The sequence below is a fragment of the Dama dama genome, chromosome 9, assembly GCF_033118175.1.
Source record: "Dama dama isolate Ldn47 chromosome 9, ASM3311817v1, whole genome shotgun sequence".
Classification (NCBI taxonomy): domain Eukaryota; kingdom Metazoa; phylum Chordata; class Mammalia; order Artiodactyla; family Cervidae; genus Dama; species Dama dama.
In genome coordinates, this window is record NC_083689.1 from 9,278,637 (window position 1) to 9,305,215 (window position 26,579).

General features: G+C 63.1%; 2 protein-coding genes across 6 annotated transcripts; one reads left to right on the forward strand and one right to left on the reverse strand.

Annotated features, from left to right (window-relative positions):
• Positions 1–310: 310 nt before the first annotated feature.
• Positions 311–5,707, forward strand: ISYNA1 (inositol-3-phosphate synthase 1). The gene is made up of 11 exons (XM_061149805.1): positions 311–2,531; positions 2,638–2,766; positions 2,919–3,080; positions 3,444–3,576; positions 3,659–3,852; positions 4,052–4,201; positions 4,276–4,491; positions 4,604–4,768; positions 4,860–4,973; positions 5,049–5,266; positions 5,392–5,707. The coding sequence occupies exons 2-11, from the start codon at positions 2,647–2,649 to the stop codon at positions 5,591–5,593; spliced, it is 1,674 nt and encodes a 557-aa protein (XP_061005788.1). The 5' UTR covers positions 311–2,531; positions 2,638–2,646; the 3' UTR covers positions 5,594–5,707.
• Positions 5,708–5,958: 251 nt separating this feature from the next.
• Positions 5,959–21,687, reverse strand: SSBP4 (single stranded DNA binding protein 4). 5 transcript variants are annotated; one of them, XM_061149807.1, is made up of 18 exons: positions 21,519–21,687; positions 12,974–13,046; positions 12,529–12,590; positions 12,358–12,442; positions 9,532–9,621; positions 9,071–9,136; positions 8,801–8,860; positions 8,647–8,716; positions 8,456–8,523; positions 8,309–8,376; positions 7,956–8,001; positions 7,837–7,872; positions 7,678–7,732; positions 7,520–7,590; positions 7,347–7,425; positions 6,939–6,967; positions 6,715–6,822; positions 5,959–6,350 (listed from the first exon to the last, which is right to left on the reverse strand). In XM_061149807.1, the coding sequence occupies exons 1-18, from the start codon at positions 21,548–21,550 to the stop codon at positions 6,321–6,323; spliced, it is 1,128 nt and encodes a 375-aa protein (XP_061005790.1). In that variant the 5' UTR covers positions 21,551–21,687; the 3' UTR covers positions 5,959–6,320. The 5 variants fall into 5 exon arrangements, with proteins under 5 accessions (XP_061005790.1, XP_061005793.1, XP_061005794.1 ...); XM_061149810.1 differs by having other exon boundaries at positions 12,358–12,416; positions 21,341–21,675; XM_061149811.1 differs by having other exon boundaries at positions 12,358–12,416; positions 21,519–21,674.
• Positions 21,688–26,579: the final 4,892 nt, after the last annotated feature.

Sequence of the window (26,579 nt, forward strand, 5' to 3'; positions counted from 1 at the left end):
CAAGACACCGAGTCCAGGTCTCCAGGGGACTTTGCGCCTTCACAACCCACACCACGGCCACAGGGCTCAGGGCTCAGTCCCTGCCACTTGCTGGACAACATCTGCCGGCACCTGGGTGCACCAGCCCCTCCCGTGCCCCGGGCTCTTTCCGGGCACCGGCACCCAGCAGTGACCGCGACAGTTCTGCCCTTGCCCTTGGAAGCCTGCGGTCTGGTGGGGTGGGGGGCCCCTGGTCATTCAGGGCTCACCCGCAGGCAGCACACTCACCCCGTGTCACACCCCCAGCTGGTCCCTACTGGTAGTTACTACTAGTAGCGTTAGCAGTAGCCGTAACTACTCCAACACGGCCCCTCCAGGGAGCCTGCCTGGGCCTGCTCTGCCCACACCCCTCCTGCCAGCACCTCCCACAGGCTGCCCTGTGAATGCTGGGCTTCCCCAGGGCTGGGTCTTTACACAGTCCTGTGGTGTGACTTGTGGCCTGGAGAGCTCCAGCTCTTGCAGGTTCTCCAATACCAACCAGGGGTCGGACAGTTCTGTCCCCAGGTTATGGCGCACAGGTCCCCACTTCAGACAGCAGCCTCGAGTCCTTGGCCACCCATACTTATGAACGACCCGCTGTAAATCAGGGGTTCCCTCCCACCCGCTCAGAGGTTTGCTAGAATGGCTCATAGTGCTCAAGCAAGCAGTTCAACAGGAGAGCGGGGTGTGGGGAATGGTACAGGGCTGCCATGACTTCAGGCGTCACCCTCCCAGCATCTCCATGTTTTCACCTGCACCCCATTGTTTAGGAGCTTTTACAGAGGTTCCATGATTGAATGAATCACTGGCCATTGATAATTTTTGTTTTGTCTTCTAATTTTAGGCCACACCTCTGGGCATGTGGGATTTTAGTTCCCTGACTAGGGATCGAACCCCAGCCCCCTGCGGTGGAAGTGCAGAGTCTTAACTACTGGACTGTCAGGGAAGCCCCTGGCAATTAGTGATCAAACTCAATCTCCAAGCCAGAAAGTGGGACAAAACCCAAATATTTATTATATCAAATGCCCTGTCCCCAGGCCTGAGGGTCTGCCTTGGTCCCCAAACTGCCTCCCTCCCCCTCGCATCCAGCCCTTTTTCATCTGCCCCTGGTTATTGTCTAGGCAGCTCTTCATATCTTTCTTTGATAAGAGATGTCTTAATTATCTCAAGACACCGTCCAGCAGACATCTCTTGCAGGCAGCCTGCCCTGCCCACCGCTGCCTCTTAGGTCCCTCTGGTTGGGAGTGTCCCCCCTCACTTCTCTTTACTTATTCTTGGCTGTGCTGGGACTTCATTGTGGTGCTCAGGCTTTCTCTAGTTGTGGCGAGCCGGGGCTTCTCATTGCAGTGATTTCTCTTGTTGCGGAGCACAGGCTCTGAAGCGCAGGCTCAGTAGTTGAGGTGCAGAGGCTTAGTTGCCTTGTGGCATGTAGAATCTTCCTGGACCAGAGATCCAACCCATGTCCCCTGCATTGGCAGGCAGATTCTTAACCCTTGGGCCACCAGAGAGGTCCCCCCAGTTCACTTCTGACTCCCCCACAACTGGAGCCCCTTGAGGGCAAAGTCGACTAGTTTGAGAGCCCCCATTCCCCAAGGCCAGGCTCTGACCATGTTTCCTGCAAACGTTCCCAACTATCCACCTTTTGGGTCAGTTCCAGGGGTGGAAACTTTCCAGCCGGAGGAGGCCGCTTGTTTTGGAAAGTTCCTGGGGGAGCCGCCCCCGCCCGCCTGCCGGGTTCCCACGCTCCTTTATCACTGGGCGCTTAGAGGGGCTCAGAGCTGTGCAGGCCTAGCTCCTCCCAGATGGCCGCCTCTGCCCGGCCGATGCTCCCTCGCTTCCCCACGGAGCAGTCTCTCCCCCTGCCCCCACCCCAGCCCTGACCTTGATAGGCTTGACAGCCCTCCTGCTACAGGTGGGGGCACCGAGAACTCACAGCCACCCCCCTTACCCCCTCTCCGGGGCGAGCCCTGTGGGAGTGGAGAGTCTGACCGCTGCTCAAGAAGGGGAAGAGGAGGGAGCCTGGGCTGGAGGAGTGTCACGCTTTGAAATCCGATTCCTCGCTTGGTCTTCTGCCTCAGTTTCCCTTGCCTTAGTTTCTCCAGAGACGCCCCCTCCTCCAACCCACCAAATAATGAGTTTCCAAGCCTAACTCAAACTCTGCCTCGTGGCTGTGGCTCGGCGCTCCCTTACAGCTTTAAAGTCCTCTTGTGTACAGTGGGGATAGGCGGCCGGGGGTCCTAAGTGACTCACGCGGGCCGAGTTAGGGCCGGGGCCTGGAGCCCAGGTTATTTGCCCGACCGGCCAAGAACCAGACCGCGGCGGAGGCTTGGGACCGAAAGGCCTCGAACCCGAGCCCAAGGTCGGTGCGCGCCCTCCCCCCGCCGCGAGCGCCCCTCCTCCCGCGCGCGGGCGGAGCGAGGGGCGGAGCGGGGGTGGAGCCACGGCTCTTTTCTCTGGAGTTCGCGCGCCCCGAGCCCTAGCCGTCTGCCGCTGCCCCAGCCGACTCCACATCGGTGAGTGCCGCCCCGGGAGGGGTGCAGGCTCCCCGGGGACTGAAGTCGGCTTGGCCCAGCCAGTTCTTGGGACCCCGCTGACCTCCTGCCAACCCCGCGCCCCCAGATTGTCGCGATGGAGGCCGCAACTGAGTTCGTGGTCGAGAGCCCCGACGTGGTCTACAGCCCCGAGACCATCGAGGCGCAGTACGAGTACCGGACGACGAGCGTCAGCCGCGAGGGCGGTGTCCTCAAGGTAGGCGAGGGGCCGTTCGGCGGGCCATGGGGCTGGGGGAGTCAGGGAGCGGGGAGGGAGCGGGAACTGCCCAACGTTTGCGACCCCCGACCCAGTAGTAGCGAGCGGGGAGGGGCTTGCGGTCCCCGGCTCACCCCGCTGCCCACCCCCAGGTGCACCCCACGTCCACGCGCTTCACTTTCCGGACCGCCCGGCAGGTGCCCCGGCTCGGGGTCATGCTCGTCGGCTGGGGCGGCAACAACGGCTCCACGCTGACCGCTGCCGTGCTGGCCAACCGACTGCGCTTGTCCTGGCCCACGCGCACCGGCCGCAAGGTGGGGAGTCGGGTGGGGCTCGGTCGGAGAGAGGGCTTCGCTGGAATCCCTGCGGCGGGGGAGGGGCTCCTACGGAGGAGTGGGCCCACAGGGGGCGGGGTTTCTGGCTGCGGGCGGACTCCGGGCGGGGTTTCCACTGGGGGCGGGGATTCCTCAGGGGTCTTGCGGGGGCGGAGCTTAAGGTGTGGGAGGGCTTCAGGGTGGGACCTCCCGTGCGGAGCGGCTTCCGCCTAGGCTTAGAGCTCCGAGGGGAGGTGCCCAAAGCAGGGCGGAGCTTGCGGGTGCCGGGCGGGGCCCTGGCCTGCTCGAGGCCCTCCCCACGCCACGCCCACCTCTCACTGCTCTCCCACTGCCGCCCCCCAGGAGGCCAACTACTACGGCTCGCTGACGCAGGCAGGCACTGTTAGCCTGGGCCTGGACACCGAGGGCAAGGAAGTGTTCGTGCCCTTCAGTTCACTGCTGCCCATGGTGGCGCCCGACGACCTCGTGTTCGACGGTGGGCGGTGCCCTGGGCCGGGGGTGGGGCGGGAGGCGGGGCCGAGGCTTGGGGCCGGGCCGAGCTTGAGGGTACCCCCCAGGCTGGGACATATCTTCGCTGAACCTGGCGGAGGCAATGCGGCGCGCACAGGTACTGGATTGGGGACTGCAGGAGCAACTCTGGCCGCACATGGAGGCCATGCGCCCGCGGCCCTCTGTCTACATCCCTGAGTTCATCGCAGCTAACCAGAGCGCACGCGCCGACAACGTCATCCCGGGCACGCGCGCGCAGCAGGTGCAGCCCCTCCCCGTGCCCCTTATCCCCTGCCACTTGTTCTTCCTAGCCATTTGTCCTCCCCGCCCCCCCGCACCTGCTCTTCTTTTGTCCCCACGCTCCCATCCTGAGGGTCCAGCGCACTTGGGAAACTGAGTAGCCCAGGCCTCCACAGGTCGGAGGAGCCTGTACAACCTCCCCTTACCTTCCCCATCCCCAGCTGGAGCAGATCCGTAGGGACATCCGCGACTTCCGGTCCAGCGCCGGCCTGGACAAAGTCATCGTGCTGTGGACAGCGAACACGGAGCGCTTCTGCGAAGTGATACCAGGCCTCAATGACACCGCTGAGAACCTGCTGCGCACCATCCAGGTGGTGGGGGGGAGTGGGATCAGGGCCAGCCCCCAGGGAACTCCTCTGTGCTGACTGGCCCCCTTTGCCCGCAGCTGGGCCTGGAAGTGTCGCCCTCCACACTCTTCGCTGTGGCCAGCATCTTGGAGGGCTGTGCCTTCCTCAATGGGTCCCCACAGAACACGCTGGTACCCGGTGCCCTCGAGCTCGCGTGGCAGCGCCGCGTTTTTGTGGGTGGAGACGACTTCAAGTCAGGCCAGACCAAGGTTAAGTCTGTGCTCGTGGACTTTCTTATCGGCTCTGGCCTCAAGGTGTGTGGGCCTGGGGGACTGCTCAGCTCAGGAAGCGGGGGCCTGGACCCCCGAGGGCTGGGCTTGTGTGCTGCGAGGCCTGCAGCTACCGCGGGTCCCCTTGTCTCCCCAGACCATGTCCATCGTGAGCTACAACCACCTGGGCAACAACGACGGGCAGAACTTGTCCGCGCCACCACAGTTCCGCTCCAAGGAGGTGTCCAAGAGCAGCGTGGTGGACGACATGGTGCACAGCAACCCGGTGCTCTACTCGCCGGGCGAGCGGCCCGACCACTGCGTGCGTAGGGCACGGGAGTGGGGGCAGGGGCCGGGGCGAGGGCGCGCCCAGCCGAGGGCAGGGACCCGTATGACCTCCTGCCGCCCCCCAGGTGGTCATCAAATACGTGCCATACGTGGGCGACAGCAAGCGTGCCCTGGATGAGTACACATCGGAGCTGATGCTGGGTGGTACCAACACGTTGGTGCTGCACAACACGTGCGAGGTGTGGGGCGCGAGGGGGCAGGAGCAGCGGGGCGGCCGCCAACCCGGCCCACCTCCTGACCCGCTGGCCCCCTAGGACTCGCTCCTGGCCGCGCCCATCATGCTGGACCTGGCCCTGCTGACTGAACTGTGTCAGCGAGTGAGCTTCTGCACCGACGTCGACCCTGACCCGCAGAGCTTCCATCCGGTGCTGTCGCTGCTCGGCTTCCTCTTTAAGGCGCCACTTGCACCGCCCGGCAGCCCCGTGGTCAATGCGCTCTTCCGCCAGCGCAGCTGCATCGAGAATATCCTCAGGTGTGCCCCAGCCTTGGGGGTCCCCATCCACGGCCAGGATGTCCGCTGGAGGGGCTGTGCACAGGGCCTAGGGACTGCGCGGCAGTCTCCGGGTCTAGCCCCGCTGAGCCCTGATCATCCCCCAGGGCCTGCGTGGGGCTCCCGCCGCAGAACCACATGCTTCTGGAGCACAAGATGGAACGCCCTGGCCTCAAGAGAGTTGGGCCCTTGGCCACTGCCTCCCCGGTGCTTTGCAAGAAAGGATCTGTGCCGACCGCACCCAATGGCTGTACTGGTGACGCCAACGGGCACTCACAGGCTGAGGCACCCCAGATGCCCACCACCTAAGGCCCTGGCCTTAGGAGTTATGACTCCCCTGTAACTCCTGCCCCCATTGCTCCCCAGGACCCGACCCTTCTAGGCCCCCTGAAGACAATAAAGCCAGTGCCACTATGAGCCACATCTGTATTCTTGGCGCCTGCAACTCTAAACCCGCCCAACTCCAGCCCCATCTCCATTTTTCATCAGTAGACTCCTACCTCCCCTTCCCAACTCTATTGCCCCAACTCTCTGGAACTTTCCAGAACCGCCCCCGCCCCCCTTGGGGAGAGGGGGTAGGAGCGGGCGGCTCTGCCTAACCACAACCCTTGAAGGCTAGGCTAATAAGTAGGGTGTGGCTGCTGCAAGGCAAAGAAGAAATTTGAGACCACATACCAAAAACCAAAATCAAGTTACATTTATTGATGGGGCCCACCCCTGCTGTCCAGGGGAAAGGAAGGTCCCTCAAGGAGCGCCCCCCCCCCCCCAGGACAAAATAGAAATGACGGGAAGGGCCCAAACAGGAAAGAACGTCTCTGAGGTCCTTGTGTGTTTGATTTTTTATATATATATATAAAATGAATAAGTCCTTGGTGCGGGGCCTCCCAGCCATCCAAGCCTTGACTGGGAGTCCAGCTGCCCGCGGTGTGACCTCAGACCCTCACCCTGCGGACCACCCGAGCCCCTGGACCTTGGCCCCGGGCAGGGGCGCTGGGCAGAAGCCGAGGCCGGCAGTGGGCAAGGGTCTGCGGCCCCATCACACGCTCATGGTCATCCCGGGGGAGTACTGCGGAAAGACGAGGGGGTGGCGCGCGGGGGCCGGCTCAGTTCCGGCCTAGGCTGGGACCCGCCCCCCGGGGGGAATGGGAGACAGGGAGGTGTGGACAGGGGGAGAGGACAGGATCAGGTGGCGGTACGTGGGGGAGCCGCGGGTCCCAGGGCTGGGGGTGGGATGTGGACAGGGTGGTGAGACGGGGCGGGCCGGGGGGAGGGGAAAGGAGGAGGAAGGCAAGGATGCCGCGGCCGCCCCCCCACCTGGCCCGCCGCGGTCACGGTCTTGCTCTGGCCCCCCGGCCGCCCCGCCGGGGTCTGCCCGCCAGGCCCCTCCGGCCCGACGCCGCCGCGGGGGGGGAGTCGACGCAGTCGCTTACGCTTTCGCTCGGGAACGGGTGCAGGAAGGTCCCGGCGGCCGCCATCTCGCCGTCGTCCCGCGGGGTGCCCGGGGTGTTGCTCAGGCCGGCCACGGCGCCGGGGGAGCTCTGGGGGCGGCCGCGGTCAGCGCGAACACCGGCCGCGCGGCCCCGCCGGGACTCTGCTTCTCCCACCTGGCCGCCCCCGCAGCCCCGCCCCCCCCCCCCGAGCGCCGCCCCCTCACCTTCGGCAACCCGTCCAGATCGCCCGAGCCTGTGGACCGACAGACGGCGGACACGCGGCTCAGACGCGCCGGCGCCGCCAAGTCCGCTCCCCCGACCCCTCCGCAAACTCCGCCCCCCTCCACCCCCCGAGACGGCCGCGTCCCCTCCCGCGGCCCAGCCCATTGGGAGGGCCCTGAACGGGGCGGGCGTCAGAGCTGGCGGCCGGGCCTCCCTACGGTTTCGTTGCTGGACCCTCCCCCAGCTCAGCCGGTCCCTCAGCAGCCCAGAGAAGCAAAGGCGCCTTCAATGCCCGCCCAGCACACAGAGGCGGACGGGCTGAAGGAGGCCGCCAGGGGGCGCACGAGGCTCGCGGAGCAGCGGGGCGGGGGCGGGTGTGTGGGTGTCGGCGTCCCCGGACGCCCACTCACCCAGGGATCCGTTCACGTGGTGAGGCTCCATCGCGCTCATGGCGGCCATGGGGCCCTCCGGACCAGGGCCAAGCGGGAACTGCAGGCAGAGAAACAGCCTGGGCCTCGGGCCACCGGCTCCCCGCCCCCAACCAACCACCACCCCGCCCCGCCCCCCCGCCAGCCCTGCTTACATTAGACCTGCCGGCGCCCGGCCCGATGGGGTTCATGATGGTGTACATGTTCTCGCTAGAGTTGGTGGAGTCTGAGACAGCATACGAGGGGGCGGGGTGTCAGAGGGGCTTCCCCCACCAAGCACAGCCCTCCCTACGCCCCGTTCAGGCTGTCGTACCTCCAGGGCTAGGCATGATGGGGGTTCCAGGGGGCCCACCTCCTCCTGGGGGTCCCTGCACACAGAGGGAGGCAGAGACGGTGAGAAAGTCCCCCCCCATGTGTCACCCCACAACCCTTGCGCTCAGGTCCCAGGTGTCCCAGCTTAGGCCCCACTCACCGAGTAGCTGCCGGGGGAGGAGGAGGAGTAGGGGATCTGGGGAGAGGGGCAGCTGTGAGCAGTCCGCCCACTCCACCACCCCGCCTTTTAATCACCCCACACCCCTCCCGGATACTCACCGAGTTGCCACTGGGGCTGGCCCACGGGCCGCGCACTCCGGGGCCCCTAGAAGAGACAGTGGTGGGCCCGGGGTCTCAGCCCGGTGGTACCCTGCCCCCCAGCACACACTCCCTGACACCCACTCCACCACAGGTGCCCTCAGAGCAGCAGCTGTTGGCCACGCAGATTCCAGGCCGGCCTTCAAATCCCAAGCCAGTCATGGCCAACTGGTCTTTGAGCCTGAGCTTCCCCACCCAGCAGAGAAGTCAGCAGTGCCAGGGACTGCTGTGTGGGGTCTGCCTCAGTACCCCCAGCCCGTTAAGTGGGGAGCTGCCCGCCTGGGCTCGCTCCTAGGGGTCCCTGAGGGCCTTACATGTTCATGGTGGGCAAGCCGGGGCCAGCAAGAGAGTTGGGTGGGGGCCGCATGCCACCTCCGTAGCTCTGCGAAGGCAAAGGGGCACGTGAGTGCAGGCTTAGCGGGGCAGCCCCTGAAGCTCCCGTTACCCGGGCCGGCCCTTACCTGGGGCCCAACGCCAGCCATGCCCCGGGGAGGCGTCACCCTCTGCATGGGGCCCATGCTTGAATGCCCTGGGGGCAGAAGGAAGAGTGGGCTCAGGTCTGGCCCATTTCCCCGCATGGACACGCGCTGTGATGCGTTCTGGGGTCCTGGTTGGCTGGTGAGGGGACAGCAGCTGGAGCTTCCCTACTCACCCTGAGCTCGCGGGGAGGGCTCCATGGTGCCAGGGAGGAGGGGCTGGGAGCCAGGGAGGCCCACCGGAGGCTGCGGATGGGGAGTGGCAGCACTGAGTGGGGTGCCCCCACCCTGGCCCAACTCCTGCCCCCCCTCCCCACATCCCCTTCTCACCTGACTCGGCATCCGCAGGGTGGGCCGGGGGCCCCCTGGGAACCGCGGTGACATGAAGGGCTGGAAGAGGTGGGCCAGGGGTCAGCACCTCCCCCCACCTGCTCAGCCCTCAAAGCTACCCGGTTCCTGCTGCCGCCGGGCCCCCAGACTTCCTCCAGCACCAGCCGGCATACCTCAGCCTAGCCCGGGTGCCTAGCTCAGTGGTACTCGCCCAGGGGCCCCGGGGAGGGGTGTGCGTGCGCAAAGGGGCGGGGCGTTACAAGTCCTTACCTGAACTTGAGGCCCCATCATGGGGGCGTTGGGGTTGTGGGGGGAAGGCTGGGAGCCGGGGGGGCCCTAGGAGGACAGAACCAGGCCGGTTGGGAGGAGCAAGGTCACCCGAAGTTCCACGGTTTCCTGTGGCTCTGCTGAGCCTGGCAGGGCAGGGGCGGGGACGCCGTGGAGGCAGGAGAAGAGGCCAGATAGCCCCCTCTGTGGGATGTGGCGGGGGAGGGGCCGGGTGTGGACCCTAAAGGTAGGGTTATGGGCAGGACCCCTGGCTCAGAGAGCCAAGCTCTGCGGCCCCAGGCACTCTGACACGAGAGCAGTCCTAGCGCAGAGCCCCCGCCCTCCTTGGCACTGGGGCACAGGCAGCTCCACCCCTCTCTCTGGCCCGACCAGGGACGGCACAGTATATACCCACCCTGTCACTGCCCACTCAGGCAGACAGGGGGTCCCAGCCCTGGCTGTACCTGGAAGAAGCTGGGTGCCATGGGGCCTGATGCCATTGCATCACTGGGGGCCATGCTCCCCATCACCGGGCTGGGGGCCGCTGCAGCGCTCTGCAGGAGTGGGAAAGATGGCAAGACCCAAGTCTGGTGACTTTCTGAAGCAGTTTTTTCTCTTCTCCCCAAACAGCCAGCCCCACAGAACAAGGAACCCAAGCCATCTAACTACTCAAGCACGGAAGGATTGGGCAGGGGGGCTAACATTGAGCAGAGTCCTTGTCCCCCCCAGGCTTAGCAGCCCCATATGCTGAGTGGTTCTAAGCAAGGGCTCTGCCTCTGTGCTGCACTCATGACCCACAGGTGATCAGGGCCCCGACCTGCGGAGACCCCAGACTAGGGAGGCGGCCAGAGACGCCAGCCCCTGGTGAGTCCACCCTGAGGATTCTAGGGGTCTGCCGGCAACTCCAGTGTGTGCTTCATCCTTCTAGCACAGGCTTGTTCTTTTGGTCTGAATCCAACTTCAGATGGGTGGGGGCACAGACGCCCCCTCCCGGCCCATCCCAACCAGCCCTGAATCCTTCTGGCTGGCAAGGCAGCTTAGCTGGGGCCCCAAGACCCCTCAAATCAACAGCAAACATCAGTAGGCAGCTTGGAGAGTTCCTTCTGGGAGCAACCAGCAATGGTACAGGAAGGAGGGGGAAGGAAGAGCAGCACTCCCCAGTGCCTCTCCAGGCTCCCAGTCTCTCTTCAGATGGAGGAGGGGACAAGACCCGGTGTCTGAGAGGGGAGTTCTGGTGTCTGCCAAGGGTGGAGATGCTGGTGGCAGGCCCAGAGTTGGCAGGGGGACAGGCTGACAGGCCACTTCCTCTGGCTGGTTCCAAGTCCCAGGCTTGTCTGCCTTTGGGGCCCAAAGAGCAGGGGGAGGGGGTAGAAAGAGGCCTAGTCTTCAGGGCAGAGGAGATACATCAAAGGACAGGGAAGGGGGAGGACGCTGCAGGCACTGAGGGGAGAGCTTCTCTTGAGGCCCCTTGACTCAAGTCTCTCCCTGGCCGGAGGGGAACAGCTCTGGGTCCTGGGTCTGTCCACCCTCCCCAGCCCACAGGGAGGGCAGCCGCCCCCCCCCCCCCCCTTTTGAGCCGTGGCAGGCGGCGCCAGAGCATTTCCTGGTCGGTGAAGGTGGCTGGCGGTGCGGGTGGCTGGCTTTCCAGACCTTGAGGTGTGGGGGTGGGGAAAAGATGGGGCTCTCCAAGCCTAGGCCTTGAAGGTTAATCCGGGGGGTATGGGTCGGGCCTACCCTTCCCGGTGGGTGACCTGAGCTGGACCCCCCACGTCAATCATCCACCCGGAGGCACCAGCCGGCCCGCGTTGTCATGACGACAGGCTGGGCGCGCTCCCGTTTCCTGGAGACGCCGAGGTCGGCCCCCAGCCCTGGGGCGCTGACTGAGCCCTCCTCAGAAGCTGGGGGCTGGGAGGGAGGAGGGAGCCCCGACTGCGAGGGGGAGGCGGCAGGACGCTCCTCACCCCACCTCCAGTAATTGCGGAGGTGGGGCAGAACATGCAGCCGGCTTCAGTCTGCTGACACAGGGACCCTGTCACCCCGGAGCCGGGCCGCGGCCGGGGCGCCGCCCCCCTCCCTTGACGCGCCCTGATGCCATGGTAACCAGCGTGCTCCAGGAAGCGCGCTCACTCCTGGGAGACCGCGCACTCTTCCCTCCCCCGGAGAAGTGGGGGCGGGGACGAAGCCGGGGGCGGAGAGGGAGGGGCGGGCTGCTCAGCCGGGAGGAGGAACAGAGCCCCCAGGGACCCCGGAAAAGCACAGGGAGGAGTGGGGTGCACTGGGGCGAGGGAGTCGGACCCACGCCGAGTCACATGCGTACACAGCTCCAGACACGTCTGTTACCCCCGTTCTGGCCGGACCACAACATGACCAGAGGAACCTGATGGGGGTGAACAGCGGTGACCGCCCCCCCCCCCCCCCCCCCCCCGCCAATAAGAGCGCATACAGCGTGCCCGGGGCGTCTTCGGGGACACGGTGAAACCCGGCCTTTTCGGACTGCACCCTGGCCCTTCTGTACTGGGGGGCGGCCTCTGTCGGGAGGCGGTGCCCGGTGTGGGCCTCCCGCTAACTGCAGAGAGGGAGGTGGAGGGCAGGCCCTGAGAGGCACCCCGCCCCAGGGGCACAGCGGAGCGGAGGGCTCAGGATGTGAACGGCCGCTGCAGAGGGGAGGGGGAGGGCAGGGGGAGGGCAGGGGGAGTCTCTCTGCGGGGCTGGGTGAGCAAGCCCCACAAACCGGGAGGAAGAGGGTAAAGGCAGGAGGCGGCCAACGCCTCCCACGTGGGCCCCCCTCCTATTACCCAGCCTCTGCTCTGAACGACACTGACTCCCCCTCAACTTGCACCGAAACCCGAGGCCCAAGAGGCGAAGTGAGCAGCCCCAGTCGCTGAGCAAGGCTGGGAGGTCTGCCAAGCCAGGCCTCTCCAACGCAAGGGTGCACCCCTGCCTGGGCCCCCACCTCAGAAGGCTAGGGGGGAGGGGGCAAGCGTGGGGGACGGCCAGCCCCACCCTGCACACAAAGAGGCAGGCAGCCAGGGAGGCAGAAACTGGGGTTCGGTCTGTCGGGTTCCACACGGGGTTCACACGAGGGGAAGCAAAGGAGGGGCTGGCCTCCGGAGGGTCTCGGGCTTATGGGGACCCGCAGGAGCTGGGTGCAGTGGAGGACTCCCCCCACAAAAGCCACACTCTCAGGTTAAACCCCACAGCCCGGCCGACTTGCCCACTGGAGCCCCCTCAAGAGCACAGGCCCCTGCCCACGCCCAGCCCTGGTCCCAACCCCAGGGGCGGGGACTCACGTAGTCCTGGAAAGCCTTGGCTTCGCTCGAGTGCTCACACGCCTCTCTGCGGTCGGGCGCTGCACAGTACAAGTCCCAGAACACGCTGTGGGCGGCAGGGGGGGAGATGGTTTCCCCACGCGCCCCCACCCAGGCCCCCTCCAAGGCCCGCCCGCACCACCTCGCACGCACCACCACCAGGAATGCAGGAAGCCCGGGGGCTCCCCCAGCGTAATGTTCTTCTCCCAGCGGATCTGCAGGGGAGAGGAAAGAAGGGGAGGCGCTCGCTGCCCGTCTCTGTCTGACCCCCTCCCCTCCCGAGAGGCAGCGCCAGCCCAGCCTGGGGGCCCAGGGAACACTGGGGCAGGAAACCAGTGGGTCAGAGCCGGGGAGCCAGGAGGGGGCAGCTTGATGAGGAGCCCGCGGAGAAGCGGGAGGCAGATCCTCAGATGGATGGGCAGATGCCAGGATGCCCATCTGCAGGCCCAGCCCCAGCCCAGCCCTCAGCTTCCAGGGCGTGACCTGACCCTACCACAGGAGACCTGATAAAAAGGGGTAGGGAGGCCCCAGGGTGCGGGGGCTAAGGAAGGGTCTGGTGTGGGGGGTCCCTGCCTGGCTGGGGACAGGGCCAGCTTACCTCAGACAGAAAGGTCTGGGCTGACTTCTGGGCACCGACGTGTAGCAGGTACTCATACACGTACAACGCCAACCTGCAGGCGGTCAGGTAGGGCCGGTCAGAGGCCTGGGCCAGACTGAGTGTCCCGCCCCAAGGGTGCCCGGGAGGGGCTCTCAGGCCAAGTGCCTGCCTTCCTGGTGGGAAGGTGGAGAAGGCCCCTCCCCGTGCCCCCTCCCGCCAGCCTCACTCCCTCCCCTTCACTGGTCCCCCGCTGTCCCAGCTCCCCCGCTCCTCAGAAGAGATAGACGGCCTCCATGCCAGTTGCTCAGCCTGACCACCTCCACATCAACACAGCCTGCAGGCCCCTGGAGTCGCCAGACCCACTTCCAGGTCAAAATCTGTTCCATTCAACACCCCTCCGATGGACCAAGTCCGGGGCCTGTCCCACCAATCCCGAGACCTCAGAGGCCCTCTGCTAGGAGAAGGGGCTCCTGGGCTCCATCCCAGATCGCGCTCTGGGTGGGCCTCCTGGCAGACACCCTGGTCCACGTGGCCAGGGCCCAGTGCCTCGTGCGTGCCCAGCCTCAGCTGCCGAGAAAAGAGAGCGGCTCTCTGACCTGAGGTCTTCCTCCTCCAGGCCCCCGGGACCCCGTCCTTCTCTAGGGTCAGTGTGCACCCACCAGTGGTGGCTATGACACACCCGTGCCAGCCCCCTAGGAGACTCTGGGGGACGGGAGGCAGGGCCAACAGTGCCACTCAGCTGCCCATGCGCCCAGCACCCACAGACACACCAGCTCGGCCACTGCCCAGGCCAAGAGCATGGGCCACGCTCCAACCAGCAGTACCACTCACGGGCCACAAAAGGAAGCCAGACCATCCATACTGCCTTCCAGGCCTTTCCATCCCTGGCCTCCGCGCACCCCCCCCCCCCCCCCCCCCCCGTCTGTCTGCCACACCAGCCAGCAGAGGGACAATGCCCCACCCGCTGGGGTCACCCAGTCACCCTCTACCATCCCAGCCCCTCGGGGCACCCCAGGGTCCTCCTACTGCCCAACCAGGCCCCAGATGGGCTGAGGGGAGTCTGGGTCCGAGACTGCAGGCTCCCCGAGGGCCGGCCTGAGGTTGCCCTGGTGAAAGCTGGAGGCCCTTCCAGCTGCCTGCCCCCTCATCTGGCCGCCCTCCTCTGGCTGACAGCCCCATCTTAAAACAACCTTGCTTTGACTCAGGCCCGTTTTCTCTAGCTCTCCCCAGCCAGGCTGCTCAATCCTCCCATCCCAGCCCCTTCAGCAGACCACCCAGGCTCCAGACCGCAGCAAGGTCCTTCTGTCCCGGCCCCAGCCCCACGGCTTCTGCCCTTGTACTGGACCTTCTTCCTTTCTTCACCCATCCATCCCTTCATTCATTCAACACTCATTCACGCAGCGCCTCCCTGAGTAGTGACCACCACAGACTCCTGTCCTCCCAGAGGCTACCAGCTTGCAGGGAGAGATGGAGGAGCAACAATACGAAGGAGAACATAAGTGGTCTGGTGGGCTGGAAGGCAGTGCATGCCACAGGAGGACAAGGGGGGCTATTAGGGAGTCAGGGTGGGCAGCTGTCCCAGGGCAAGGTATGTCCACAGCTTGCATTATACCCCGAACTGTGACAGCCACGGGAAGGACAGAAGCGGGGTGCTGAGAGGTGGGATTTGTGGGTTTCCCCCAAGACTAGCCAAGGTCCCCGCCTTGTCATCACACTCCTCTCAGTAGCTCCTCAAGGCCCAGGCGACCTCAGGTTCCAACATCGCACCCAACAGTCTTCAGCATCCTCCTCTCTCAGGCCCAGCGATCTTCCTCACCCTTCGGCCTCGGTGCTCATCTGTCCAACTCACTTGCAGAGCCCCCTGGCTTTCTAGAGGCCTCCTGAGCCTTCACCAGTGGTCTGCATCCGCCCAGTTGCATCCGCCTGGTCCAAGCCCATCAGTACAAGAATGAACACAAAAAGCCGATGGGGCCAGAGCAGACCTGAGCAGCTCCCGCCAGCTCACTTCCTCACCTTGCAGGCAAAGAGAGGCGGTGAGAGGTCCACCTGAACCCGGTCACCTTGGGGGGCAGTGCAGGGAGCAGGAAAGGCCGGGGGATGAGACACCCAGAGACAGGGAGTAAGACAGAGCGGGGGAGGGGGGCCCGGGTAGGCTGCCCCAGAAGGCAAGCAGGGGGAGCTGCAGATCCCCCACCCCCACCAAGGGCAGAAGCTCTCCTCAGGGCTCTGGAGTCCTCTGAAGAACATGCTGGCTCCCACCAAGGGGTCAGGCCGCCAGCCCACCGTGTCCTCCTCCATCACCTCTCACCCTCCACCCTCGGGTGGCAAGTGACCTAGGACACAGGTCTGGGAACCCACGCCCGCCTGCTCTCCTCCTCTCTCCCTGGGTGGCCTCCCCTCCTGCTTGGATGACTGACTGCTGCAGCTGCCCACAGGCTTGCTCAGAACTCAGTGTCCACTGCCCACTTGGTATCTTAAAGGCCCAGCCCCACCCCAGCTTCTTCTCCTCCCCTTCCCCTCCTGTTCCCCAACCTGGGTGGTCTGAACACACAAGTGTGCGGTGTAAGTGTGGAGACCCACCCAGCTATCCTCCAGGGATCACTACATTTTACCAAATTTAGGGGAAAGAACTTAAGGAAAAAGCCCTCTCTCCTCATCCTGAGCCTTCTCCCCGCCTTCCTCAGCACACTCTGGGTCCAGGCTGCCGCCATCACTTTACCTGGACTTCAACAAAGGCTGCTTCCTTCCTTCCCCACCAGCACTCCGCACGCAGACCCTCCTCTACTCCCCTCTCCCCCCCACACACTAACCACTCACTACCTTTCCACCCCAGGGCCTTTGCACAGGCTGTTTCCCTGCTCGGGGCACTTCAGCTAGAGACCCTCAGGCCCCACTGTCACCTGTAAGAGACGTCTTCATCACTTCTAACCCCAGCCCTGCTCCAGTCTCCCCTCGCCCCCATCATTTTATTTATCTCCGTTTGACACCAGGCTCTCCGCTTACTGTCTACAGCCCCCACTGAATGTCGCTTTGGGCGGGCAGGGACTTCATCTCACTCTTGAGCTTACCTAGCACTGGGCCCTCAGCCATCTGGAGGAATGGATCCTGAACCCGCTGGGGATGTCGGGGAAGCACTGCAGAAGGTAAGCACCTACTATTCTGATGTTAAGGATTTGGGGTTTTATCCCAAGAGCATAGAGAAGCCAGAGAAGGTTTTCAGTTTTGCTGAAAGCGAAAACCTTACATGCTAGTACTTTTCATTTTTATCTGGAACAAGTCTCAGAGCATTGGGAGTTTTGTTTGCCTGAAGCCTGGGCTGGTCGTTTGGGCACCTCCAGAGCTCTCCCCTCTGGGGCGCTTCTGGCTTGGGGGCCCCTGTCCAGGCCCTGAGTGGGGTTGTGGGAAAGGGCCTGGGCTCTGGGTCCAAATCCCGGTCCTGCCCCAGCCCTGGTCAGCAGATGACCTACAGAATGAAGAGCCCGTCCATCCGAGGGGATCCCCGCTGCAGGAGGGCAGGAGACGGGAGGGAGCAGGGGGTGCACTGGAGGGCCCCCCTCCAGAAGGACTGGTGACCTGGAGCATGCGGGGTGCCTGGACCCGGGGTGCTTACGGGGAGAAGTGCCCGCGGGCCTCCCTGCAGCTGCGCACGGAGTAGGGGCAGGATGGGGTGCTGGGGCCTCCCAGACGGAAACTCCGCAATGCCACCTTCATTATTAGGAGTTACCGGAACTGGCCAAGAATCAAGGTAACAGGGGCTCCCTGCTCAGCTCCCCCTCCCCCCAGAGCCCCTGGAGGCGTGTGCGCTGAGGGCTGGGAGAAGCCCTCCACTCCAGGCCTTACGTCAGCCCTCCACCCTCAGCTCATCCACTGCCAGCCCCACCTACGCCCCTCAGGGACTCTCGCCCACATGTTTCCTGCCTCCTCTCCACCACCCACAGGGCCAGGCCTTCAGCTGTCCAGAGCCACCCTCCTCACCAGCCTTCATGTTACGGCCTTCCCCCCACCCAGCAGCCAAAGGAACGACCCCCCCACTCATAAACTCCATCCCAGCATCCGCCCCCAGCTACTGCCTTCCCAGAAGGCTCCCTGTGTGGCTGGCTCCACTCAGCCTCTCTCAAGAACCTCTTACCCACGAGCTCCCCTCCAACAAGGGTGCCCAGGGCCACACCTGGACACCCAGCTAGGGACAGGACAGACACACGGTCATTCCCTTGTCCACTGGGAAAACGGACGAACCACCTGAGGTGATGTGCTTGTATCAAAACCGACTCTGGTGGAAAAACACACAAGATGCCCGGCGACACTGGCCACAGATGTCATTTATGGGACTATTCTACACCCACCTGGCAGCACGCAAGGTGTCCCCGAAGCCAATGTTTAGATGCCGCCCCCCAATTTAGGACAGCAGAGCCTCTGAGGCTGGAAGTGGGGAAGGATGCCAAGCGGACACAGGGACCTTCAGCCGTCCCTGTCACCTTCATCTCCTTATTTAAAAAGACCTGAAACCAATGACTAAACGCAAGTGCTCATTAGTTCTGGGTGGGAAGTGCTCCGGGGACCCCCCTGTAGGTTGATGTTCATCATTTACAGGAGGAGAGGCTGTGTCTTCCTGCAGGCAGCCCATTCAGACCCCACCTCCCTCTCGCCCACCCGGCCTTCCCTCCCCTGTATTCTCTGGACCCTAGAGTCGCCACTGTGTGCCTGGAGCCCCAAGAGCACAATCAGCGTCCATTCTCTACCCAGCCTTGGGGTCATTTTGGAGGAGAGATTCTTCTGGCCAGAAGATGCTAGACAGATGACTGTCGTTCTGGCCCCCTCTTATCTAGCTGCGCAGTTGTGAGGGTGGGCTCCATTTCCAAGCACCCTTAAGCAGGAAGACTTTTTAAAATTGACACCTGTCTTCTGCCCAGGTTGGAAGCAGGAGGTGTCTGACCACCCCACTCCTGGGGATCCTGGCACATCTCCAGCCATCCTTGTACCCTGGCTGAGGTCTGGGGGCTACCACTGTCCCGGGGGGAATGGTCTGCTTGTTCAGACATGTGCTGGGCTGGGTCTTAGGGTGTAGTGGTCAGGAAGGCAGGTGCTGGCCCAGAAGAAGCCCACATCCTAGCTAAGAGGTAGGTGAGTTACTGTACAAGCTGGTGGGGGGATCTGGTGCTGTGCAATTAAGAAAGTAAGTGGAAAAGTGGGTGGTGGTGAGGGATGGGAGGGACCAGCTATGTGGAAGATCTAGAGGATCTAGAGGAAGAGCCGTTTACTATGGGCACAGCAAGTGCAAAGGCCCTGGGGTGAGGTCGGGCCAAAGAGCTGGGGCTGGTACCCAGGGTGGGGGGGTGCCATGTGGGCTGGAGAGGTTTGTCTTTTAAAGTACGCTCCAGCTCCTTTGTGGAGTGGGGCTAATTGGGGGTCTGCGGGGGGGCGGGGTGGAGGGCCAGGAAACCTGGGGGAGGCAGGCACAGTTATCTGGAACAAAGCTGACTGTGGCAGGTTAGGGGATGGCCATGGAGATAATAGAAGGGAAGAAACAGGTTTGTACCACATGTAAAACAGACAGCCAATGGGAATTTTCTGTGTGACTCAGGGAACTCAAACTGGGCTCTGTAACAACCTAGAGGGGTGGGATGGGGTGGGAGGTGGGAAGGAGGATCAAGAGGAGGGGACACATGTATACCTATGACTATTTCATGTTGATGTGTGGCAGAAATCAAACCAATTTTGTAAAGTAATTATTCTTCAATTAAAAATAAACAAATTAAAAAAAAAAAAAAAAAGAAACAGGTTTGAGCTGGGGAGGAGGGCTTTGGAGTTGAGTTTCAACCCCACTGGACAACCCAGGGGAGATTCTGAGTCTTTGAATCCAGCCTCAGTTCTTGGCCAGAGATGGAAGAGGGGGTTATCTGAGTTCTCGGTCCCCCTCCATCATTTTTGGCTAGAGCTATCCTACCCTCAGCCATTTCTTGTCAGGAGGGTCCAGCAGAAGTGCTGGCTTGGAGACGAGGTTCTGCTGCTGCAAAAAAAAAACTTAGGAAAACAGCAGATGGTAGCATCTGCTTCACTGATGGGGATGCTGGGCTTTAGATAGGAAGGACCCCATCAAAAACTCAGGTTCAGGGGCACAGGAGAGCTCTTCGAAGTGTGGGGCTGATACACTAGAGAGGCAGACTGGAAGCTCTGAGCCTGGTTTGGTGTCCCATCTGAAATGCGGACAGTCAGCCTTGCAGGATTCTCACCAGGGCTAGGGGAGAGGCTGCAGGTAGAGCGCCTCTCACAGGCCGCCTCCAACTGAGCCACTTCTGTCTCTGGGCCTTTGTTTCCTCCTCTGTGTAATTGGGTGAAGGGGGTTCCACTGCTCAGGTCCTTAACTCTCCAGGCCTGTTCTTTTCTCCCTGATCTCACCTTCCTGTCTCCTCCTGCCGTTCTTCTCCTTCCTTCCTTGGCCCCTGTCCTGAGCCCCGTCTGGCTCCCCATCTCAGAACGAGGTCTGGGCCAGCCTGTCCTAACAATGGACTTAAGAGTCTGCTGGGTACACAGATGGTGGGTCCCTGCCCTTGGGGGTTCACAGCACACAGTGGTGACTGCAGGCTCCAGGGAATACAGGGGAGGGAAGGCAGGGTGGGCGAGGGGGAGGTAGGGTCTGAGTAGGCTGCCTGCAGGAAGACACAGCCTCTCCTGTAAATGAAGAACGCTCCAGCTTACAGGGAGGCCCCAAGAGCACCTCGCACCAAGAACTAACTAGTGCTTGCATTTGGTCATTGGTTTCAGATCTTTTTAGATAAGGAGATGAGGGCTTCCCTGGTGGTTCAGTGCTGAAGAATCCACCTTGCAACGCAAGGGACCCCGGTCTGATCCCTAGTCTGGGAAGATCCCACATGCTGTGGAGCAACTAAGTGGTGCATCGCAACTACCGAGCCAGCACTCTGGAGCCCAAGAGCCCTGACTACTGAGCCCTCGAGCTTCGCTTGTCCTCAGCCAAGAGAGAAACAGTTGCCGAGCTGTAAGAGATGAAAAGCCTGCACACTACGCTGAAGAGTAGCCCCTGCTTTCCACAGCTATAGAAAGCTGGTGGACAGCAACGAAGACCCACCACAGCCAAAAAATAAGTAAGTAAATCTTTAAATAAGGGGATGAAGGTGACAGGGACAGCTGAAGGTCCCGGTGGGGGCGGGAAAGGGTCCCAATGTCAGCCCAGGCAGAAAACGCAGGACAGGAGAGAGCCCATGTTTAGGGCTCCTTTTCACTGCCCAGACTTTCAAATCCTCACTCCTGCTCTATACCTTGAAGAGTCATCATGGGACCTCTCCCTGAGAACACAGTCTCCTAACGTCTCCAGCAGCTGGTGTCCCACACTAGGTGGCTTGGTTTCTACGATCCTGCAAATCAGCCATCGCAAGCCTTCCTTTTTCCCTGGCACTATAACAATATCACAAACCACCAATGGGTGCCCTTGCTTTGACAGTCACAGGTCCTAGCACTTTTCAAATGCTCCCTAAACCTAAGAAGCGGAACTGTTATTACGTCTGCATTTCTCAGGATAAAGAGTGAGCTTAGGAGGTGGTACTCCCTCACCCAAAGTCACACCCCAGGTAAGTGACAGTGCCAGGAGGCAGGCTCAGCAGCTCAGCTGCCACCCCACTCCAAGAAGCTCTGAGCGCCCCCAGCCCCTCATCGCAGAGTCTGGGAGTTAGGTACCTGTCCGTCTACCAGCCTGAACGCATCTGCGACCCAAAGCCCAGCGCCATGCCCAGAACAAGTGGGCGCCCCAAGACTGTGAGCCCTGCGGCTTCCCCAAGGGCCCCACCCAGCTGCTCCAGGCCCCGCTGGACAGGTGGTCTTGCGGGGGTGGGCCCGCCGCCCCTCAGGCCCTTCTCCCATCTCTCAAGCTTTCACCAAGGAGCGGAGTAGGGGGCGGGCAGCAGAGTGGCCAGTCTCGCCTGCCCGGGAAACTTCCCCCAGAGGATGGGGGAAGTGGCACGAATCGCGAGCGCGCACACCGGTGGCAACCTCGCACACCCAAGTCTCGACGTCGGGGAGGTCTCGCGACCCTTTAGTACCCCTCGGATCTCGCGCGCCTCCGCAAATCTCGCACCCTTCGGGTCTCCCGCTCCCCTTCTACTCTCACGACCTCTCGGATCTCGCGTGTCCCCTCAAATCTCGCGACCCCTTAAACCTCTCACGCCCCTCGGTTCTACCGCGCTCTCACTCAGCTCGCGACTGCCTGAGCCCCTCTGGTCTGGCGCGCCCCCACAAATCTCGCTCAGACCCTCACCCACGTGCCACACGCGATGCCCGCCGGCATTAGGGCCCACGGAAGCGGCGCGGCCACCGAGCCCCGCCCCCGGCTCCCGCGGTCCCGACCCACCGACTCACTTCTCTCGTGCCTGGCTGTCGGAGGGCACGGCCGAGCCCTTACCCCCCTTGGCGTACATGCTGCTCCGCACTGCCGCCGCCGCCGCCGCCGCCGCCGCCGCCGGGGCCCCACACCTGTCAGGCGGCGCCGCGGGCCGCGCTCCCTGTCGCCATAGCTACCCCGCGCCCCGGGCCTCACCGCCCTGAGCCCAGTGCGGGCATCGCGGGCATTGTCCGCGCGGGGGAGCTCCAGACGGCGGCGGCGGCAGCTCCAGCTTTGGCTCTGGCCGCGGGTTTTATTTTCTTCCTCTCTTCCCTCAGCGCGGGCTGTTCCGGGAAGCGCGCGCCCCCTCCTCCTGCCGCGCGCGCCCCCGCCTGCCGCCACCCCGTCGCCCGCGGGCGCCGCTCTTAAAAGGGCGATGGCGGGAGCGCGGGTGGGTCCCGCCGCCGGGACCGTGGGCCGGGCGCGCACGCGCAGTGGCCGCCGCGGGGGGAAGGGGCGCGGGGCTACACATTCTCAGGGCGCGAGTGGGGACTGCCACTCGGGGGCGAACAACAGGACACAGCTGATAGCTGCTACACACGCAGCGTCCAGATAAGCCCAAATTGTACACAGGAACACAGCCACACACTTAGTTGCGGCTACAGTCGCCGACACAGGACTCGTGAGTCCGCGTGGCTGCTGGAGCAAGTACTCATAGCCCCATAAAGCTACAGGCAGTCACACTGGGTGCATCGCCCCCGCAGAGCTGCCCACACCCAGCACGGGTGGGAACTGCCACACACACAGCCCGCCTACGGGACCCACTGTCATTCACGTAGGTATACACAGCTCAAAGAGTGGCTGTTACAAAACCCTGCAACACACGCTCCGCACTCACATAGGTACCGAGCCGCACGGAGACACGCATAGGCACCGCTATGCCACAGCTCCCAACAGCTGTGGAAAGACTCCCCGCAGCTACCCTGGGGCACACCGTCGCAGCCTCCCGAGGGCTTCACACAGGGACCTGGGGTCTCACCGAGCCAGAGACGACTCAGTCACGTGCAACACAGCCACACAACAGACACCACATGGACAAGACGCTCCTGGGTATCCAGGATACCTCCTGGGAGCCACCCAGCACTGCCTGACAGTCACACCTGTTGTCAGTTGCAGGTGCTGGGTGACTTGACTGACTGGGTCACTTTCGCTGGCTCCGCCTCCCAGACTGTGCCAGCTGTGAATATCCCACCTTAATAGCACCTCTGCAAGAGTCGGGGTGCAGGCAGTAGGCATCCCATTCTCCCTCTTAGGACCCCTCTTCTCCCCCCTGCGGGTGTGCAGAGGAGGTGGAGGCCGACACCCGCAGGACAGGGGCGCCTGGGGTGGGGTGGGGGGGTGGAGACCTGTGTGCCAGGGTACCCGTGCGCAGTGCGCGCTGGACCTGCTTGGGCTGGGTGGGGGGAGGCGGTCTAGCTGTGACTTGTAGGTCTAGATGCTTCTGTGAATGTTTGCCGTGGATATTCTTTTTCTTTGCTTTGTACAGCCGCGAGTGTGTGTATAAACACGCGGTTCCTCCGAGTGCACGTGTTCGTCTTTGTGCGTGGGGGGTTGGCAGGCGCCCCAGTCGCTGTCCGGGCAGTTGTTCCTTGCTCTGCGACGGTGGCTGTGTGTCCGCGTCGGTCGTGTGCTGGGCCGAGTGATGCCGCGTTAGGTTTTGTACACTAGTGTGTGTGCCTCCGCGAGTGGGTGGATTGCTGGTCCCCTGGGACCTGTGTTGTGTGTGGTTGTCCGCTCAGATTTCCTGTGTCGTGTGCGTCTTGATCGGAGCGCCTCAGCCGCTGCCGGCCGACCCCCGAATAAGCTTCCCTCTTAGTACCCCTCCCCTCCAGTGGCCTTCCCCCGACCCAGGCCTTCTGGTGGGCGGGAAGTCTGGAGCCGCTGGGGTTCCAAACAGGCGAAGAGGAAGGGAAGGGCTAGGCCGGCCCCAGCCCCGCCTCCATCCCGAGGGGCCCCGGCCTGGGGTTGGGGGTGGGGAACGCCAGCCCTTCCCACTTCCTGTCCAGCCGATTGTCCCCTCCCCCAACTTCCTCTCCCGCGGGCCTCCCGGCCCCCGGCAGGCGCGGGGGAGGGGCCCGCGCTGCGCTCTCTTGGGGGCGCGGCCCGCCGGCTTCCGTCAGACGGTGAGCTGGCGGCTGTCCAATGTCCCGGGGGCCAGCGATGGACGTTGGCATCAAGGACACCCTTGTCGTAATACCGGTTCCCATCACTGCTCTCCAGCACCTACTCGCAGCCAGGCACACAGAGGGTGTGACTCACCCAAGTCACACAGACATCTGTGACTCCCAGGTCCCCCAGACGCTCCAGTCGCCACCCCGGACGCCCCCATTTATCTCTGAAGGCTCGGTGGCTCTTCAGAATTCTGTGTGCCCTGGGCAGGTCCCTGGCCTGCTCTGATCTGCGGTTCCTTGAGTCGATGTGAGTCTTCCACAAACATTTATTGAGCGCCTGCTGTATGCTGACTCTGTGGACCCAATCGGGACACACTGCTACAGCTTGTGGAGCAGAGGCTTCTGGCGAACAGGAGGGTAATTTCAGAGAGTGCCACGTGCTGAGCAGAGGGAGGGGACCCCGGTGAAGAGGACGGGGCGACCGCTGGGGCAGAGGGCGGCGGGAGGGAGGGAGGCTGGGAGGCGGAGGCGCCCGCGGCCGGGCTAGCTGCGGAGGGGGGAGGCGCGGCGGGCTGGAGAGACTAGCACGGTTCTCATGGCAACGGGGACGGATCTGCAAAACACAGCCTCGGCGCCGGCGGAAAAGTCCGAAAAGAGCAAGATCTGGGTCCCAAGCGGCATCCGGGAAGCTGAGCCGAGCGCATCACGAACCGGATCGCATGTCTTGCAAAAGCAGAACCCGTAGAAACCCCCCACCCCAGAAACCCCCCACCCCCATCCCTCACCCTTGCAAGGGAGGGGCATGAGGAGAAAAGGATTTTTGGGTTTTTTTTAAACAAGTGGGAGGGTGGATCTGAGACATCTGGAGGAAGAATTCACGGCAAGTGCAAAGGCCCTGAGGCGGGCACACGGTTAAAGTGCTGGAGGCAGAGTGAGGAGGGCAGCGTGACTGGAGCAGGCAGGGAAGGAGCAGAGGAGCCGGGCCGATCCCGGCGGGGACGGGTTGGGCTTTGTTTTGAAGGGAATCGGGAGCCCCTGGAAGGTGTGTGGTCGCAAGGGGTTGGGGTCTACGTCAGGATTTAAGAAGCTCCAAGGGGCTGCCGGGTGGGTAGGGATGGCGTTGAGGAGGCAGGGAGGTTGTTTCGGGAGGAGGCCCGGGTGGGCAGAGTCGACCGGGGAATTGATTTAGGAGCAGGAGTAGGGGCTGGAGGGACGGTAAGCGAGGCGAGCTAAGGGTCGAGGCTGGATCGGCTCCCGGTCGCCCCCGTGTGGCTGCGCGGGGGCTGCAGCCCTTAGCCGGGTATCTGACTCGTGATACCAGTGACTCCCCCAAACCCCAGCCCCGCGAGGTCAGGGTCGTTGTCCGCGGGAGCTCGGAGTCAGCTCCGCTTTTAGGGCAGGGGGCTTGCCTGGGGGAGGAGCCATCCGTCCCCTCACTTCCTCCCCTCCGGCCCTTGCATTCTGCAGACCCTTCCTTCACAGGCCCACTCCCGGCCTTTGCACTAGCCCTTCCTGCCGCCTGCAGCGCGCTTTCTCTGGCTACTGGCCTAGTCAGTTCTGGTCTCCTCCGGCCTTTGGCCACAGTATTCCTCCTTCTCCCCGCCCCCACTTCTCTTCCTCTCTGTCTCTTCCCTCCTCCCCTCCCCTTCTCCTCCCTCCCCTTTCCTCCTCGCCTTCCCTGGCCGTCTCCTCCAGTTTACTGGTTCTGCACTAGCCTTGGTTGGACTTGTCACTGTTATTATAAAATAATGCCTAAGTCATCTGTTGGCAGCCCTCGCCTCCCTCCGAATCTGCCCTCCCGGCAGACACAGCGGTAGGGGCTCATGAATATGTTGCTTGCGTCGGTGGGAAGGCTAGTTTGGGTTTTCCCGTTGGTGGTTTTTCCTCTCCACAGGAGGTGGGTGCAGCCCGTTAGCGGGATGGGATAGGGGTTCAGGGAGGGTCCAGGATCCGAACCCAAGACCCCTGCAGCCCCTCCCCAGCCGAGCGTGGGAGGCGACCACAGCTGGGAAGTAGGGTCTGCGCCATGAGACGTTTCCTCGCAGAAGCTGTAATTATGGGTAATTTTCTAACTGCAACACAAAAATTAAAACCCAAACAACATCGGGAGGGAAGAAGCCAGAGCAGCTGGTGAGCACCGGGGCAGGGTTAGCCGCGGGTTCTAGCCTAGACCTGGGGGGTGGGGGGAGGAGCGAGCACGGGAGAGGGGGGAGGGAGGTGCGAAGGGACACAGGGGGGAGGGTCACTGGGACCGGCTGAACTCTGGAGAGCCAGCAAGCCCTTGTAGTCTCGGGTTATAGACCAAATCGATCACCTGGAGGCGGAACTCCCCGGATGGAGGGTCTCCACCTGCGGCTGGAAACCTGGCGGTGTCGGGCCAGCTGGAGCCGATAGGAGCTCAGCCCCCAGGCTCTCGGTGTCTGAAGAAACTCCAGGCGAGAGGAGGGACACTGGGGGACTGGGCGGAGGCGCCTCAGTCTAACCTACTGGCCGCCCCTCCCCCGCCACACCCTGTTCATCTTTCACTAAGCTTATTCTGAGGCAGTACACATACTGCCCTGCTTCCAGCACTTTCCTTGGCTCCGAAACCCACAAATCAAGACCCCGCCTCTCCGCCCTGCACTTTCCAGAGTCAGACTAATCAGTAGGAATTGGTGCACCCAGCTCTGACAATCCTGTAAGTCCTCCCAGCAGCCTGTCGAGAGAGGCCGCCTTGTGTTTTTCCTCCCCATGTTACAGAATGGGAAAACTGAGGCTCAGAAAAGCTTGGAGGGAGATACATGGGACGCCCGGAGGCAGCGCCTCACTCACTGGAGCGCCCTCAGCTCCCCGTCTGGATCTAGAACACTCTGGGAAATTGGAGGCATTCTGTGGAAATCTCGAGAGCAAGGAAGGGAGGGATGGGGGAGGGAGAGACCTACAGCAGCTGCAGAGAAAGTTCTGCTGGTGAAACTGAAGCTCGGGGCCAGGAAGCAGCCTGCCCGGGACGCACAGTAGAGAGTGGAGGTGCTGGGTCCCACTTTGGCGTCCCCAGCAACACCCCTCCGTCACCTCCTGTCTTTGGAGCTCCCCCTCTTTTCCTGTGGTGGAGGCGTTTCCATGGCAA

Bases quoted from the DNA above. Each gene is read 5' to 3' on its own strand.
- SSBP4 (XM_061149806.1), bottom strand. From the start codon at position 21,399: ATGTACGCCAAGGGGGGTAAGGGCTCGGCCGTGCCCTCCGACAGCCAG. The intron at 13,047-21,340 runs GTGAGTCGGTGG...GACCGCCTGCAG, and splicing joins GACAGCCAGGCACGAGAGAA to GTTGGCGTTGTACGTGTATG. The intron at 9,622-12,357 runs GTGAGTCCCCGC...CCACTCCTGCAG, and splicing joins CCAAGGCTTTCCAGGACTAC to AGCGCTGCAGCGGCCCCCAG.
- ISYNA1 (XM_061149805.1), top strand. From the start codon at position 2,647: ATGGAGGCCGCAACTGAGTTCGTGGTCGAGAGCCCCGACGTGGTCTAC. The intron at 3,081-3,443 runs GTGGGGAGTCGG...GCCGCCCCCCAG, and splicing joins CCACGCGCACCGGCCGCAAG to GAGGCCAACTACTACGGCTC. The intron at 4,769-4,859 runs GTGCGTAGGGCA...GCCGCCCCCCAG, and splicing joins GCGAGCGGCCCGACCACTGC to GTGGTCATCAAATACGTGCC.